This window comes from Ursus maritimus, unplaced genomic scaffold (genome assembly GCF_017311325.1).
Source record: "Ursus maritimus isolate PB19 unplaced genomic scaffold, ASM1731132v1 scaffold_4, whole genome shotgun sequence".
Taxonomy (NCBI): Eukaryota; Metazoa; Chordata; class Mammalia; order Carnivora; family Ursidae; genus Ursus; species Ursus maritimus.
In genome coordinates, this window is record NW_024426552.1 from 55,837,728 (window position 1) to 55,854,615 (window position 16,888).

At 40.0% G+C, this 16,888-nt stretch overlaps 1 protein-coding gene across 1 annotated transcript; it reads left to right on the forward strand.

Annotated features, from left to right (window-relative positions):
* On the forward strand, positions 1–15,248 carry ABHD10 (abhydrolase domain containing 10, depalmitoylase). The gene is made up of 5 exons (XM_008706599.2): positions 1–236; positions 3,564–3,747; positions 9,365–9,476; positions 9,798–9,935; positions 14,136–15,248. Exons 1-5 carry the CDS (start codon positions 98–100, stop codon positions 14,478–14,480), a joined length of 918 nt encoding a protein of 305 aa, XP_008704821.1. The 5' UTR covers positions 1–97; the 3' UTR covers positions 14,481–15,248.
* Positions 15,249–16,888: the final 1,640 nt, after the last annotated feature.

Here is a 16,888-nt window from a genome sequence, read left to right on the forward strand (position 1 = left end):
ACGTCCGGGCTTCCGGCCCGCGGCGCGTGCGCAGCCTCGGTTGCTGTGCGCTAAACGATTCTGTAGGTCAGCTCGGTGCTCAGGGGCCGCTGGGAAGATGGCCGGAGTGGGCATGGCGGCTCTGTGCGCTTGGGTACCTTGTCGGAGGTGGAGCAAAGCGGCCGTCTTCGGCTTACACCGTGGCCTCACCGCATTACTCGCAAGGAAGGCCGAGGGGACGCCACGATGGCTCCCAGGTCAGTGACCGAAAGGCGGGAGAAGTACGCGTTCTGTCGAACGTCGGGTTCAGTCCGTTCCTGCTCAGTGCGTTTTTGGCGCCCTATTTAAAAATGGCCTTCCCCCATTCTCAGTACCCCAGTTTTAGGCGCTTTCAACAATTCTGGTGGGGGCAGTAAGAAGACCTCTGCCGGGCCCCGGGTATCCGGCACAACTTGGGCCCTTTCTGGCGTTTTCCGCTCTGCAGTTCAAGGATTCTACTCTCTGCCTGCCTCCCCGCGTTAAGCGCCAGCACTAGGAAATACAAAGATGTGCGTTTATTAATTGCTTTTTCTCTCTTTTCTCTTCGGGTCTGAGGGGTTTGCAAATCTTGACTCTGTATAGATGCTTAGACCTGCCTTTGCTTCACTTGAGGGAATTTACGATGTGAACTTCCGTGTTGTAAAAGTATAGACGCCATCATCAAGCTCGATTTCTGATTTTGCCTTCTCGATGATGCTCCCGCTCAGTGAAAACCATAATCATTACTCAACAAAGAAAACTAGAATTCGGACCAAAAATGAGAGCATCTGAATATTTTCTTTATCTTGTGTTTGATTCTTCCCCGTACCACCCTACCCTCAGTATATATAGTCTGTTTTTCTGAATTGTGTCTTTTTAGTCTTCCGTTTTGTTGTGCTGACACCTTTGCCATACAAGCTGTCAGGTGTACTGTGCTTGGAATAGAAACGTCATTGCTGATACCCTTTGTTTTAGTTAAAAATTTTAAATGTATATAATCAGTTTAACTTATATTTAATTGTATACAATCTAAAGGCTTGTTATATTTAAGTTCCTCTAGCAAAGTATGATTATGTCAGTTCATAACTAGATTGTAATACTGTTTCATCTATTTAGCACATCATTGAGGACTTATGCATCAGGCTTTGAACTAATCCTTGTAATAATAATAAGATCATTTATGGGTGTAATATTAAGAACCTGTCCATTTACAACTCACCAAAATGAAGTAAATTGTAATTGTCTTCGGGAGAAATTCCTGTTTTGGGAAGTAAAATCAAGAAGAGGATAGGGGCGCCTGGGTAGCGCAGTCGTTAAGCGTCTGCCTTCGACTCAGGGCGTGATCCCGGCGTTCTGGGATCGAGTCCCACATCGGGCTTCTCCGCTGGGAGCCTGCTTCTTCCTCTCCCACTCCCCTAGGGGCGCCTGGGTGGCACAGCGGTTAAGCGTCTGCCTTCGGCTCAGGGCGTGATCCCGGCGTTCTGGGATCGAGCCCCACATCAGGCTCCTCCGCTGGGAGCCTGCCTCTCCCACTCCCCTGCAGTGTTCCCTCTCTCGCTGGCTGTCTCTCTGTCACATAAATAAATAAAATCTTTTAAAAAAAACAAAAAAACAAAAAAAAAAGAAGAGGATAGGAGGGATTTTTTGAGTGCTGAGCTAAGGAAATGGGAAGTTGACATTTTTGCAAATACAGTCTGTCAACCAACATAACTTGGCCCCTACTAGCCCTGGTTTTCGCTAAAAGTTTTAAATTTGGCATATTTTACTATACACTGAAACTTTGAAACACACGTACATGTAATAGGGATAAGGCCTTCTATTCAGTTTTTAAAAATTCAGCTTCTTGGTCTGCCTGGGTGGCTCAGTTGATAAGAGTATAGGACTCTTGCTCTCAGGTTCATGAGTTCGAGGCCCACCTGGGGCATAGAGCCTACTTAAAAAAAAAAAAAAATCAACTTCTCAAATCCAAAATGAAGGAAGCTTTTATCAACTCACGTGAGGAGGCCAAGATGTTTCCATTGGCCACAATAAAGGAGAGGAAAGTTTCATTTAATATAAGAGATTTTGTTGGTCCAGAAAAAGACTGTAAGGAAATACACAAACCTGTTTTTTTTTTTTTTTAGATTTATTTATTTATCGAGAGAGAAAGCAGGAATGTGTTGGGGTGGAGGGGAGGGGAGAGGGGGAGAGAGAGAGAATCGCAAGCAAGTTCCACGCTCATCTCGGAGCTGGATGGAGGGCTCCATCTCACACCCAAGATCATCACCTGGGCCGAAATCAAGAGTTGGACGCTTAACCGACTGAGCCACCCAGGCGCCCCACAAACCCAATTTCTTCGGAAAGAGGAGGTGGGATTATAAGTGTCCTAATGTTCTTTAAGTATCTTTTTACTTTTTTTTTTTTAGAGCAAGTATAGATTTTGTGGTAGGACAAAACTTCAAAAACAATGAAACAATGAGTAACCTTGTAAAATTTGCCAGTTGTATTGTAGTTAAATTGCAGGAAGATCTGTGTAGCATTCACAGAAAGCCAAACCAACAAATAAAACACATAGTGATTGCAGAGCCCTATGAGAAATCTTTTTCCAAAAGTGGTACTATTATAAATTATTCAAGGTTACCTGTAAAGAAACTGCTCATTGAACCCACCTCTGCTGATAAAGAATCACGATTGGCTATTACCATGGCCCACAATTTTGTGGGTGGTGAGGGAGCCAGTAGTTAAAGTGGCAGACCAACACCCCCACCTTTGGAACAATTTCTCAAGGGCAGACCAGACTTGTTTCTCCCCCTCCTTGCCAAAAAGTAGAGGATGTGAAACTGCTCAAGCATTGAAAAAATTAAAAAGAAAAATCTCACGAGAGAAGGCTAAAACTAGTGTAGATAAATCTGAACAGTGATTGATGCTTTTTAGGACAGATGATACAGCAGCAACAGGAAAACATTTTTTACAAGTCTTTATCTTTTATTGCCTTGAAATTTCTTCCTCATCGCATATTTTGGAAGAATCCAGATTGGACCTTGCTCAAAGGCACTGATTTTGATACGAGTTCAGAAAATACCATGCTTAGACTTGCAATTTTAGTACTTCGAGTCTTTTGTTTTTCCCCTTAAATGGAAGTACTTTTGACATCAATTTGACAAGTTAAGAAAGTTAAGATTGAAAATATACAATTGACCGTTAAACAACATGGGTTTGATGGCAAAGGTCCACTTATACATTGGTTTTTTTTTTTTTTCAGTAAATACAGTACACTACTGTAAATATATTTTCTATATGATTTTCTTAACATTCTTTTCTCTAGCCTACTTTGTTGTAAGAATACAATATATAATATATATGACATACAAAATACGTGTTAATGAACAGTTTATGTTATCGGTAAGGCCTCCAATCAACAGTAGGCTATTAGTGGTTAAGTTTTTGGGAAGTCAAAAGTTACACGTGGATTTTCGACTATGGGGGGTTAGCACCCCAACCTTCATGTTGTTCACGGGTCAAATGTATATGATTTTCCAAAAACAGTATTTGTGAACTGTAGTTTATGTTTTGTGTACTTTGTTTAGCTTGCAGACAAAAGACATCAGTCTCTTTCCTTAGTCGACCAGACCTTCCAAACCTGGCTTATAAGAAGCTAAAAGGCAAAAGTCCAGGAGTTATCTTCATCCCTGGCTATATTTCTAATATGAATGGTACAAAAGCATTGGCGATTGAAGAGTTTTGCAAATCTCTAGGTCACGCCTATATAAGGTAGGAACAATGCATTTCAGAGAAAATACTACTACCATTTAGCATGGCAACAGAGAATTATTTCTGCTCTAACCAGTTAAACCAACTGCCAGTGTTTTTATGGATTAACTTATTTTAATGGTCTGTACACTCTCACCTTGTGATTTAGGGTTATCGTACATACAACTTTTGAAAGACCTTTTCTAATGGTCTTTGTGCCACACTGACAATGCTGGCAGGAAAGGAAACTGGTGGTAACTAAACTCTAAATATAATAATCTAACATGACAGCAAACTGATCATAGTAGTTGGCTTTCTTGTAATGTCTTGTAATTATATTGTGGTTTTCCATTGGGGACTCATAGGCTTTTATTTGGCCACTCTTTATAACTCTACTTTTAAAATATGTATTTAAAAATAATATATGTATTTAAGAATATTGTATTCTCAAATTTTTCATGTCTCTTACCTGGGATCTTTTTAAGTTCTCATTTCCCATCCTCTTCATATTGAGCCCATTCTTTCCCTTGGTTTTAAGTATAGTCTATAACTCCTAAATTTATTTCTCTGGCTTAGTATTTTCATTGGAGTTCCATGCCCCTATTTAAAAAAAAATAAACACATGAAAGTATTTTAAAATTAGTATTGTATAATTCACGTTTCCACTGAGTTTTCTCTTTCCCCTCGCTCCTGTAGTCTGAATATGTAGAAGCATAAATAGAGAGGATATATGTTGTTTATCCAAAGTTTGATTTCACAGTTCCTATTATTTCATACTGATAATTATTTTAGTCAAATAATGTGCTTACATTGTTGTTATTGGGTTTGTTTACCTGTAACAATCGTTTATATAGTGCCTAATTTGCCAGAAGATAGTATGGCTTAGTAGAAAGAACACTTGCCTGGGATTCAAGAAGTATAGGTACTAGGGCACCTGGGTGGCTCAGTCGTTAAGTGTCTGCCTTAGGCTCAGGTCATGATCCCAGGGGCCTGGGATCCAGCCCCGAATCGGGCTCCCTGCTCAGCAGGAGGCCTGCTTCTCCCTCTCCCACTCCCCCTGCTTGTGTTCCTTCTCTCACTGTCTCTCTCTCTGTCAAATAAATAAATAAAATCTTAAAAAAAAAAAAAAAGGAGAAGTAGTAGTATAGGTACTAGAATCAGTTCCAGCGATAACTCTAACAAGATGAGTCAGTTGATAAACACTGAACCTGTCTTCTTCATCATAAAAAAGGGGCAGGTTGAACTAAAGATAATTTCTGAATCCTTTCTAGCACTAGCAGCCTAAAAATGTATTCATCAAAATTGTTAGTAGTTACACTAACATTCACTCAGTGGATCTAGAAAATACATCTCTCAGAAATAAAATAGTAAATAAATTTTAAAAATAAAAAAACTTTTAGATTTTATTCAGTATATTAGCTGAGATTATGTCAATTATATGGATTTAGTGTTACTCCTTTTTTTTTTTTTTTTAAAGATTTTATTTATTTATTTGACAGAGACAGCCAGCGGGAGAGGGAACACAGCAGGGGAGTGGGAGAGGAAGGAGCAGGCTTCCAGCGGAGGAGCCTGATGTGAGGCTCGATCCCATAACGCCGGGATCACGCCCTGAGCCTAACGCAGACGCTTAACGACTGCGCTACCCAGGCGCCCCTAGTGTTACTCCTTTTATCATATTAACTGAGTGGTTTTATTTTCATGCTCAGAACTTTTAAAAATCTGTTCTGTTATTCTGAAGACTGGACTGTCTTTTCCAAGCAGACTTTCTAGCACTGTTGCTGGGTGCTGTAAAATACACAGCGAATTCTTTTTTTTTTTTTTAATATTTTATTTATTTATTTGTCAGAGAGAGAGATGGCGAGAGAGGGAACATAAGCAGGGGGAGTGGGAGAGGGAGAAGCAGGCTTCCTGCTGAGCAGGGAGCCCAATTCAGGGTTCGATCCCAGGCCCCTGGGATCATGACCTGAGCTAAAGGCAGACGCTTAACGACTGAGTCACCCAGGCGCCCCTACTCAGGGAATTCTAAAACATGGCTATTGTTCTTAAAGATAGGTTGGGGAAACACAAGATAAAATACATATGAGAAATTAGGCAAAAGTACTCATCAGAATGTGATTGTGTCAAAAGAACAGTCTACTTAATTGCACAAAGTGAGAGGAAACTGGGGATCGAAGTGGATAAAAAATAGTTCATAAAAGCCCACGAAGAGTAATTCTGATTTGGGTAAGAAAGAAGAGCTATACAGGAAGGAGGACTACCTGGATCAAAACATGATAATATCTGAAAAACTGCCATCATTCTTTTTATCCCAAAGAATTTGAATCAAGAAATCACCATTTACTGGTTCTTGAATTTAAATTGAGACTATGAGCACTGTAACCAGTTCCTATCTGTATCAGACATGACATCTGTGGGTTTTCTGCATTTTGGATACATACATTGGAAATGGTAAATAAGTATGATTGAATTATAATGTGTACAGCCCATTAAGTGGTACTGGGTTAAAACATAGCCTAAATATATCTTTATAAACCTTATAAAAGTATAGCCCTTCACTACAAAGTTTTAATTTGACCAAGTTCCTTTTTATTTGCTTTTATCAAACTTCACTGCAATCTGATCACTATTAACTATTGATTGCATTTTAGCTTGTTATAGGAGATTTCATCTTTTATTTATACTCCAGTTTCTCAGTTCATTTTTGTTGTGTTTTTGGCTCTAAGATCTTAGATCTTGAAGGAGGAAATAGTTTTGTATATTATACAAGAAATAGTACATTTGGCTATAGGAAAATGATTTCTTCATGTCCTGTCACCATGCCTAACATAAGATTGAGTCAGAGCTCAGGAATGTAACACATGGCATTAGGGTTGGTATTCTCTCACTTATTTGTCACAGAATATTTAATTGTAGATTCGGGGATATGTCCCAGAGTATTGAGGCTGCTAGAACGGTGCCGTGTTGCCGTGTTTTAAAGTCCTAATCAGCTGAGTATGTTTGAGTTGACTCCGTCCCTTGATTACGGTTCAACAAGAAGGAACTATGTTTTTTACTTGTACCTTTTAGTATCCCTGAGTGTTTACCTTTCCCTCTTTGGAGGGACTCTGCATGTCTTCTGCATCCGCATCATGTATTTGGAAGGCAGCTGTAGAGATGCAGCAAGTAGAGATGCCCGATTACCCACCAGAGCAGGGAAAAGGAGGGGATTGGCTGGTGTCTTCCCTCTTCTCCTGGGTCCGTCTACCACGTCCCCTTGGACTGAGAGAAGTGATAACTCTGATGGAGACTTCAGCAGCAGCCTTGTTACGTATTCCCGTGGGTCCCAAATCATTTCACTTTATACCTAAAGACAATTTTTATTTCTTCTTTCTCCGGGACTTATAAATCCCTAAGAAATTGTTACATGCTATATATCACATATGTATTCTTACATATACACTAAAAACACTAGGATTTATTAGTTTTCACCAGATTTTAAGAGTAAAAAAAAAAAACCATGAAAATTTGGATAAGGTGATTCGTGTTACTTCTGTCTCCCACTTTTATTTGTTTAGTATGTGTTGTGATACTCCGCGTACGAGGCTTACACGCCTCGCCTCTGTGAGGAGTGCAGAGACAAACCAAGAGTGGTGCTCCCCGCGACGATCTGACAGTGTCAGAGCGATGAGGAGACGCACCACGCGCAGCTGTCTCAGGGCGCAGGTTAGAGGATTGATGGTGCTGCTGAGAATGAATTCTGTGTACGCTTCATGAGGTAGAGATTTTTTTCTTCAGCTTGTCTGGGAAGTTTTTTCTGCAAAAAATGATTCATTTGGACTAACTTCTGAGAGTGTATGAGCTGTGAAGGTGAGAGGAGAAGGTGTTGCAGGTGAAGGGAACGGTATGAGGCACGAAACAGGACAGAACGCAAGAGCCAGTTGAGTAACCGCAAGTTGATCAGTTCGCCAAGGCAGTGGTTGCCTCTGACGAAATGATCAAAAGCCAGTCCGAGATGACCAGAAGCTGATGGTCTGGAAAGACAGGCTGACTCGCTCGGTGTTTGTGTTGTGTGTCACAGGGAACCAGAGAAGTGTGTGCCATGTCCATATAATGTTGCAGATGAACCCGACAGGTATAAAGTGGATGCATTTGGAGAGAGACTAGTCGGAGAGACAGGAGGCCCCTGTGATGGGCCAGGTTTGCAGTGTGATCCCAGGCTTACCAAATTGCAGAGAAAGAGATGAATGAGGAGAAATGAGTGAGTGAGCAAGGACGGTACGGGGCAAGCAGCGTTCCGTACCCTGGAAAAAACAGATTTGAATAAAACAGTCTGCTCCGGAAGAGCTGACGTTGTAGTCAGACAAACACTTGAAACTTGATTACAACATAATGTGAAAAGTGTTGAGTGAGTACATACAAAAGAAAGTGACTGATGGTAGTAAGCGGGGCATGTATGTCGGAGTGCCTCAAAGGCAGTGCTTGACTTAAACGATGAGTAGGGTTTGGGTGCGGAGGGAAGGCTTTCCAGGACCTTCCAGCAGGACCGCATGCGAAGGCTCAGCGTTCCGAAAGGGCTTACGCAGGGCTGAAGTACTTCGGTATGACGGGTTTAAGGCAGTCTGCAGGCGCGGTATGCTACCGCATGGTCTGTCGAACTGAGGTCTTGAAGGAGAGGTGAAGTGCGCAGATCACACAGCCTTTCCGAGCCTGGACAACTAGAAAGTTGGAAGGAGAAGCAAATTACGGGATGAGCTGGTGTTCGTAAATTTGATTTGCCTCTTTCCCTTTCGTTGATTTGGTAAATACCAAGCATGTACCGTGTGCAAGGTACTGACGTAGGCACCGGGAAAGCAGTGTGGTAAACAAAATAGTCTGGGCCCAGATGGGGCCTCCGTTCCAGTGTGGGGGACCACAAACAGTCACATTTCCTATCTGTCAGGGAGCAGTGTTTGCCCTGAAGAAAATAAAGCAGGGCAAGGAATTTGAGAATGATGAAAGAAGCGCTATTTTAGACTGAGTTGGTCACAGAAGGCATCGCTGGGGATGTAACATTGGAGCCAGAGGCCTGAACGAAGTGAGGGAGCAAGCAAAGCGGATATCTGGAGGTATAGAGAGAGAAGCTGATGTAAACTCCCGAGGCACAAACATGGGTGGTGTGTTCCATTAGCTTCCAGAAGGCCAGTGAAGATAAAGTCGGGAGGGAGGAAACAGGAAGAAAGGAGACCAGAGAGGTAGTCAGAGGCCACGTTATGGTAAGGACTTTATATTTTATTTAAAGATTCTAGAAAGCTTTTGGAGGGTTTGTGCAAGACGTGATTTTTGTTTTAAAAGGATCACTGACTACTGCATGGGGAAGAGACTACAAGGGTAGGAAAGGGAGGCAGGGAGACATAGGCGGAGACTGTCGCACTGGTCCAGTCAGAGGAGATAGTGACTTGGAGCAGCCGCGGGTGGCGGGGAAGGTGAGAGAGTTAGCTGGTGGAGGCGATGTTTGAAGGTTATGCCAGTAGGAGCTGCTGAAATATATACTGACCTCAGTGTTTTATTTTAATATATTTTAAGCATTGTAATAACGATAAATGTGCTATCTTCTTTAAAAATCAGAGAAACAGATATATAGATAGGTATCTAGATATAGATTTGTTTTCCCTTTTTCTAGGTTTGATTACTCAGGAATTGGAAATTCGGCTGGCAACTTAGAAGAATGCACAGTGGGAAGATGGAGAAAAGATGTTCTTTCTATAATTGATGACTTAGCTGAAGGACCACAGGTGACTGTTTTTGTTAAATATGATTATTGACTAATGTCATTCTTTTTGAGCTGTTTGTTTAGCTATGAGAATTTAATAGTTTAAATGTTTAACCATCAATCTTGGTATTTAATTTAAAATTATTCTGTCATTTTCACTTTCTCATAAAATGTAAGTAAGCATTTTACTTTTCACTGCAATCATAATTTTAATTCTACTTTGTGCCAAATATTAAAAGTCTGGGAGCTAATGGATGTAAAAGAAAAATGTGCATATGTAAATTACTCAGTCCACTTACAGAAAAGAAAATTCCTCTTTAAAACTGTAATTGTTTATTTTTAGATACTGGTTGGATCTAGCCTCGGTGGATGGCTTATGTTTCATGCTGCGATCGCAAGGCCACAAAAGGTTGTTGCCCTTATTGGTATAGCGACAGCTGTAGATGGCCTAGTGACACAGTTCAATCAGCTTCCCATTGAGGTAAGTCACGAGCAATCTCAGCGTGTACTTCCTGTCCTCCTCCTCCTCCCTCTGTCTTTGAATATTTGTCCGTGTGTCATCTGTACTGACTTCCTATGCTGGCTCATCTTTTGCCTTAGCTGCCTTTTTGTGTAATCTTTGCCTTCTTTGACTAATTGGTCTCTTGTTCAAGGTTTCCTTCTTTTGACAGACCCTTCAAATCATTCTGCCAAATGTTTGAGCCACGTTCATGAAATCACTTTAAATTTCTTTTTTAGCAATATTTTCTTTATTAATCACGTTGACTTAACTTGTATCATACATTGTGATCTCTTTTTGTACCTCTTATTCTTATTTTGTGGCATATGGGAAATAGTACCTATTCTTATGATCATGTTAGATTTGGCTCATCAATTATGAAACTTTTTTTTTTTTTTTAAGCCTGAAAGCAGCCTCAGAGCCTTTCTCAGCGGAGCTCTCCACGTACACACTATCAGTTGATCAGAATTAGCACACGGGAGATGAGATTTGCCATTCCTGGCTTAGACACTTGGTTGGCGTTCTTTTCTACTACAAATTCTCACCTTTAAAAAAAATGTGCTTTTCATCATTAGCATGCCCTTCAGCAAATCATGGTTGAAATGAGGTTTCTGAAATGAATGAAGGTAATTTATTTGTTACACTTCATTATTGGACATATGTTTAAGCACTTCAGTTGTCTGCAGGGGTAAAGAAATAGTAGGTCATAGCTCTTTATTTTTGTGTGTTTTGTTAATTGTTTTGTACTCAGTTGTGTTCTCTTTGCATATGTCTTTTTCCTAAGGATCTAAATGTCACCTGTGGGACTATGATCCTGGCAGGACTAAGGCACAGAAAATTAAAGAAAAACAGTCAAGTAGTGGTTCAAAAAGTGTTGCCGCAAGGCCAGCAGTATCAGCATCACCTGAGAACTTGTTAGAAGTGCATGTTCCTGATCTTTCCCTGAGACCTACTGAATCACAAACTGGGAGTACGGCCCAGCGATCTGTTTTAACAAGCCCCTCCAGTGAAGTTTGGGAACCACCGCTCTAGAGAGTGGACGAGCACGTGGAGGAGGAAAGGAAATAAAGAGGAGGAAAAAAGCACATGCAGTGTTGAATAGTAGAATATTATTGACTTTGGCCTCAAGTTCCGCACTGCTACATACCAGTGGCATATATTATCTGTTCTGAGCTTATTTCTCAGTCCACATTCTTTTCAGCTTCTTAAGAAATGACATTGTCTGCATATGAAATGTCATTTGTCATTTGTCATTTCCTCTGAGGGCTAAGATTACAAAGCTGGTCTTCCTTGCACTTAACCTCCCATTTCTGTTTTTTTTTTTTTTGCTTTCTTAGTTATTTCTCATACATAGTTGCTCAATGTCCTCGTGCTGCTAAATTCTCCTACCGTTGCATCTGTCTGCATATAAACCTTGAACCCTTTACCCCATCCTCTCACTCAATTAAATAGTGCTTCTCCTGGTAGAAAGTTATTTCAAGAACATAGCAGATTGGGAAGAAGGTGATTAAATAATTTTGTTGTTGTTATGGTAAATGGCAGGATCTTCGTACATTTCTTTTTATGTGTGTGTATCCACTTTACTCGGGGAGGATATGGCACATATCCCCTAAGTGACTGAGAAGATCTATAGCCTGCAAATCGGGGCATGTCTTTGCTAATCCTAAATCAGACCAACAAATCGTTGTTAATAGAAGCATGTTAATTTAAAAGCATGTGTAAGGGAAGAGCAGGGACACTAGGACCACTGTCTCTTCTTTACAGAAGCAAGTAGCTCTAACAATGGCAAGGCAGCAAAAATGATTTTTACTATCATCTTTAACCCGGGCAGTGTTAACAGTCAGCATTGCTTATTGTGTAGGAACTGAATCTAATGATGTCTCCTGCTTTGAACGCTAGAGGTCATCAGACAGGATGCACAGCTGTTTGGAATACAAGCTTCTCAACTACATCGCCTTGATGTGGTTTCTTCTTGCCGTAGAACTTAATGTATACAGGACATTTTCTTGGGTTAGTGATGGTTTTGGCTATTTCTGAACTTTTGTTTTGGAGCGTTCAGTTACATATAACACTCTGTGAAGTTTGTTCTTCAGATGGACAGTATTCATTCAATTCAGTGGCAGATAACAGCTGGCTGGGGGCGGGAAGACTTAAAATGCAGCTGTTCTTAATTATGTCTCAGTAATTACCGTGGCTCCCACTTTATATAATAACCAATGAAACTAAGTTCTAATTACTGAAATTAGAAATTTAGGAATGATCCTGAGTACTTTGAGGATCACTGAATATCATTTTTGCTTTAAACATTCAGTTCCCATGTTTTAATGAAGAGAATGCCTTGATTTTAATATAGATTCGTACATTTTATAGTTTTTTAGAATTTCATTAATTTCAAGTCATTTGAAGACATGTTTAGGAGTACAGCTTTCAGATACACAGCTTTTTCACTGAATCAGTAAATCATTTTGGAATTTTACAGACCACATTAAAATGCCTAAATACATACAGATTATATCATACATATTTTACTGTTTAAATTCTTGTTTTCCTTTCATATTTGCAGTAAATTAACACATTTTAAACAGGAAATATTCATAATATCTTCAATGAAAATTTAAATACAAAAATTTTCAATATGTTATATTTGGTTTTCCTTTCCTTATATTTTTCCTTAATTTTGGTAAGATGTCCACCTGTTTTTCTAGTTAGAAATGCTCTTAATATGATATGGTTGCAAGAGCCTTAAAAATATTTACATCTTAATATATTAAAGTCTTGATAATCTTTCCAAATAATTTATTATATACAGATAAATCTTTGTGCTCAAAGATGTTCATGGAAGTACCCAGCTGTGTGGAAATGGTCAGTCAGCTTAGACCCAGTATAACGGACTACTCTGTAACCTTTGAAAACGTCACAGTATTTTTTTAAAACCCAGAAATTATGTATGAAATAAATAAAGCGATGTAGAAAACTCTGAATAGATATCCATTTTACATATTACATGTATAAAACCAAATACATGGAGAAAAATAATGGAAGGAAATGAGCCAGAATATTAATGGTTGTTGTATTCAAGAGGTGGGATTATATTTTTTTAATTTCTATATTTCCCATGTTTTCTATGAGTGTACATTACTTTAATTAGAAAAACTGTTTAAGGGGCACCTGGGTGGCTTAGTAGGTTAAGTGTCTGCCTTCTGCTCAGGTCATGATCCCAGGGTCCTGGGTTTGAGCCCCAAGTAGGGCTCCCTGCTCAGTGGGGAGTCTGCTTCTCCCTCTCCCCCCACCCCCGGCTTGTGCTCTATTTTACTGTGTCTCTCTCTCAAATAAATAAATAAAATCTTTAAAGAAGAATATAGTTTAAGACAAATTATAATCAAAAAAGTAAAAATTTTTCAAGAATCCAAAGATACCCAGTATTTCATCTTAAGGGAATAAGTGTGGAAATGATTTCCTTGTTCACTTTTCAGGAAGTATTTGGAAGACTTCATTGTCTTCCAAAACAACACATTTTTTTCTCATTTCCTGGGACTCTGGAAGGCAAAAACAGTACTTTTTTTTTTTTTTTTTTTGGTAACATTTAGCCTGAAATTTTATGTTTGATTGTGCCAGAGTAACTGTTGTCTTATTTTTCATTTTTAGTTCTGGGCTTGATTCTTTTCTCCCTTTATCCCCTCCCCATTTTAGTAACTTCACATATAGGCACTTTGAATTTTGTGCTTTTGAGATCTAAACAATCCTAAGATTTGGTTTTATATGTTATGAATGATACCTGAACTGATTCCAAGAAATTACTTTTTTCTCCCCTTCATTTTCCCTTTCAGTTGGGGTGAAGCAGCACGTGATTTAAGATGTTGCCTGATAAAGCTAAATCTAAGTTTGAATCCTAGCCATGACAGCTGTTACCTTTCAGCTTTAAACGTGGCATTTAACTTCTCTAGCCTCTAATACCCTCTTTTGTAGAAATGCAATAATAATAATTTTTATCCGGATCTCATGAGATACTATGTGTAAAGTGCCCGTCACAGTACTTTGCACAGTCTTTAATTATGGATAATGATCATTCTTACGTTTTTATCTCTTTTTTCCTCTTCTTCCAGGACTGCTTTCCTTAGACTGTTTAAGACTATTACGTGTGTTAGTGCTGCATCCATTTATTTTCCTCATTTTTCCTAATAGGTCAAAAAGGAAGTAGAGATGAAAGGCGTGTGGGCCATGCCATCAAGGTACAGTGAAGAAGGAGTTTATCACATTCAGTACAGTTTCATTAAAGAAGCCGAACACCACTGCTTGCTGCATAGCCCCATCCCTGTGAAGTGCCCCGTACGGTTGCTCCACGGCATGAAGGATGACATCATACCTTGGCATACATCCATACAGGTTGCTGACCGAGTGCTCAGCACAGATGTAGATGTCATCCTCCGAAAACACAGTGATCACCGAATGAAGGAAAAAGCGGACATTCAACTCCTTGTTTACACTATTGATGACTTAATTGATAAGCTTTCAACTGTAGTTAACTAGAATCACATTTTGAGTTGGTATGTAAACTAATGGATCCAGAAGATTGGAAGAGAGATAACAAATCAAAGACCCCGATACTTAGGTTTTTCCTCTTGTCTCTATTTTGTAAATATCACACAAGTATTTATTTAATGATGTATGATACAAATGATACAAATGGTGAAGAAAGTACAAGCTGCTGTTTGGAAAATTTTCTGCTTCCTTCAATCCTTGATTTTTTTTAATTGAAGTATAGTTGACACACCAGTGTTCTGTAAGTTTCAGGTGTAGAGCGTAGTGATTGCACAACCCTGCATGTTACGCTGTGCTCACCACGAGCGTACCTACCGTCTACTATACGGCGCTCTTACGGTACGGTCGACTCTACTCCCTGTGCCGTAGCTTCCATCCCTCTGACTTACTCATTCCGTAGTGGAAGCCTCCAACTCCCACTGCCCTTCGCTTATTTTTGCTCAACCCCCCGCCCCCTCCCTCTGACAACCACCGGTCTGTTCTTGGTATATATGGGTGTTTCGGCTTTGTTTTGCTTTTTAGGTTCCACATGTAAGTGAAATCATAGCATATTTGTCTTTCTATGACTTATTTCTCTGAATCTAACGCCTTCTAGGTCTATCCATGTAGCATGGTGGTTTTTTTTTTTTAATTAAAATGTCTCCTTTTTCATTCAAGAGATGTTTACCTGCTAAACGCTTATGTTAACCGGGACAGCTCTTAATTGTGCTCTCTTCTACTTAGAATTGTTAATAAAGCTAGAATTTTTTTGTCTTTTGTTTAGTGTCGGTCATATACAGAGATTTGTAAAATTGCTTCAGATTTTAAAATGCAGTTCACAAAATATAGGACAATGTTTATTGAAATAAATCCGAAATGATCAGGAAAAAAGTCTGAAGCATAATAAAGTTCAAAAAGTAAGGGTATTACTTTATGTATTATATTCTGCCTGTTTTATTTGAAGTTAAGGTTATCCTTTTTTAAAGGCTCAAAACTTTACAGTAATATAAAGGAAATGTATCACTTCTTAATGTTGGCTTATATGTCATTTAAATGGGGGCACTTGATCTTAATGATATAGTATATTCGAAAGAGGTAATTAATCTTTATATATTAAGGCCTGCCTGCCTTCAGAAACATGTGCCCTAAGTACAAATAGCCAAGTGGAATGCCATCTATGTTAGAGGGCTTTCTGAAGTGCAGAGATAGTAAGAAAAATATGCAATTACTGCAAAGGTGTTTTTTAAGAACTGAAGTGGGCGTGTGCAGTAGTGAGCCTTAATATTACTGAGTTGGTGTCTTTTAGCTTTTAAATTTGGTTGGACTTTATTTAGCCTGCTGAAGTTACTTCTGTCGTCAAGGTAAACCAAATTGATGACACAGAGAGAAAATCGTTGGGATAACATTCCTGTGCCAACAAAAGCTGACAGCAGGCCTGACTGCACAGCTTCAGAGAGACCGGCTTACAAAGCCCTTGGCTGGTGCCTGGGAACCTGGATTTTAGGAGGTTTCCACCATCCTCACAACGGGTAAATGTAGCTCACTATGCCTAAACCGTCTATACTGTGTGAACAGTATGGTTTGTGCTGAACACCTTTCCCTCTGGGAGTCTGGAATCATGGTAGGTGCCTGGCAGAGGCTGATGGCCAGCTCCCAATACCTGGGCACTGAATTGCACAAGCTTGCCTGCTGAACATTTCACAGGTACTATCACAACTCATTACTGGGGGAATTTCAGCTCGTGGCAAGACCACTGGAAGGGAACTGGAAGCTTGTGCCTCTTTTACCCGGACGGCACCCCATGTGTCTTTTTCCTTTGCAGGTTTTGTTGTGTACCCTTTCACTAATAATAGTCCTAGCTGTGAGTAGAACTAGGTGCTGAGTCCTGTGAGTCCTAACAAGACATCGAACCTGCAGGTGGTCTTCAGGACCCCTGGCACCGATACTAAAAAGGTTAACGCTGTGTAGGACTACAACCTGTGCGTTCTCTTTTATACTGAGCAGAGGTCATTGACCAAATACACACGAGTCACGCGTGTGCTGCGGTGCCTAGGGCTAGTGTGAGTTGATAGCGGATGGCAGGGTGGCTCTTCCGGGCCTGATCCGGGCAGACACTGCTAGGCACGAGGATTCGAAAGATGAGGAGGAAGCGGTCCAGCCCGTGGGACTTTTCTGGAGTTAAACATCGTCATAAAATATAATAAGCATGATTAGAGATTCGTAGCCTACCTGTAGAGGCGATGTGCATAGTGGTTAGGGACAGACTGTGCAGGGTGGGTTTAAAATCCTGGCTCGCCATTTACAAACCCTGTAATTGCCAATTTACTTAACCTCTTTGAAGTTTGTCAGCTGTAAAATGACATAAAGTTAGATAATAAAGCGTAAGGATTCAATAAGTACAGTACGTTTAGAACAAT

Coding starts and splice junctions, on each gene's coding strand:
- ABHD10 (XM_008706599.2), top strand. CDS start 98: ATGGCCGGAGTGGGCATGGCGGCTCTGTGCGCTTGGGTACCTTGTCGG. Junction 9,477..9,797: donor ACTTAGCTGAAGGACCACAG/GTGACTGTTTTT, acceptor GTTTATTTTTAG/ATACTGGTTGGATCTAGCCT. Junction 9,936..14,135: donor TCAATCAGCTTCCCATTGAG/GTAAGTCACGAG, acceptor TTTTCCTAATAG/GTCAAAAAGGAAGTAGAGAT.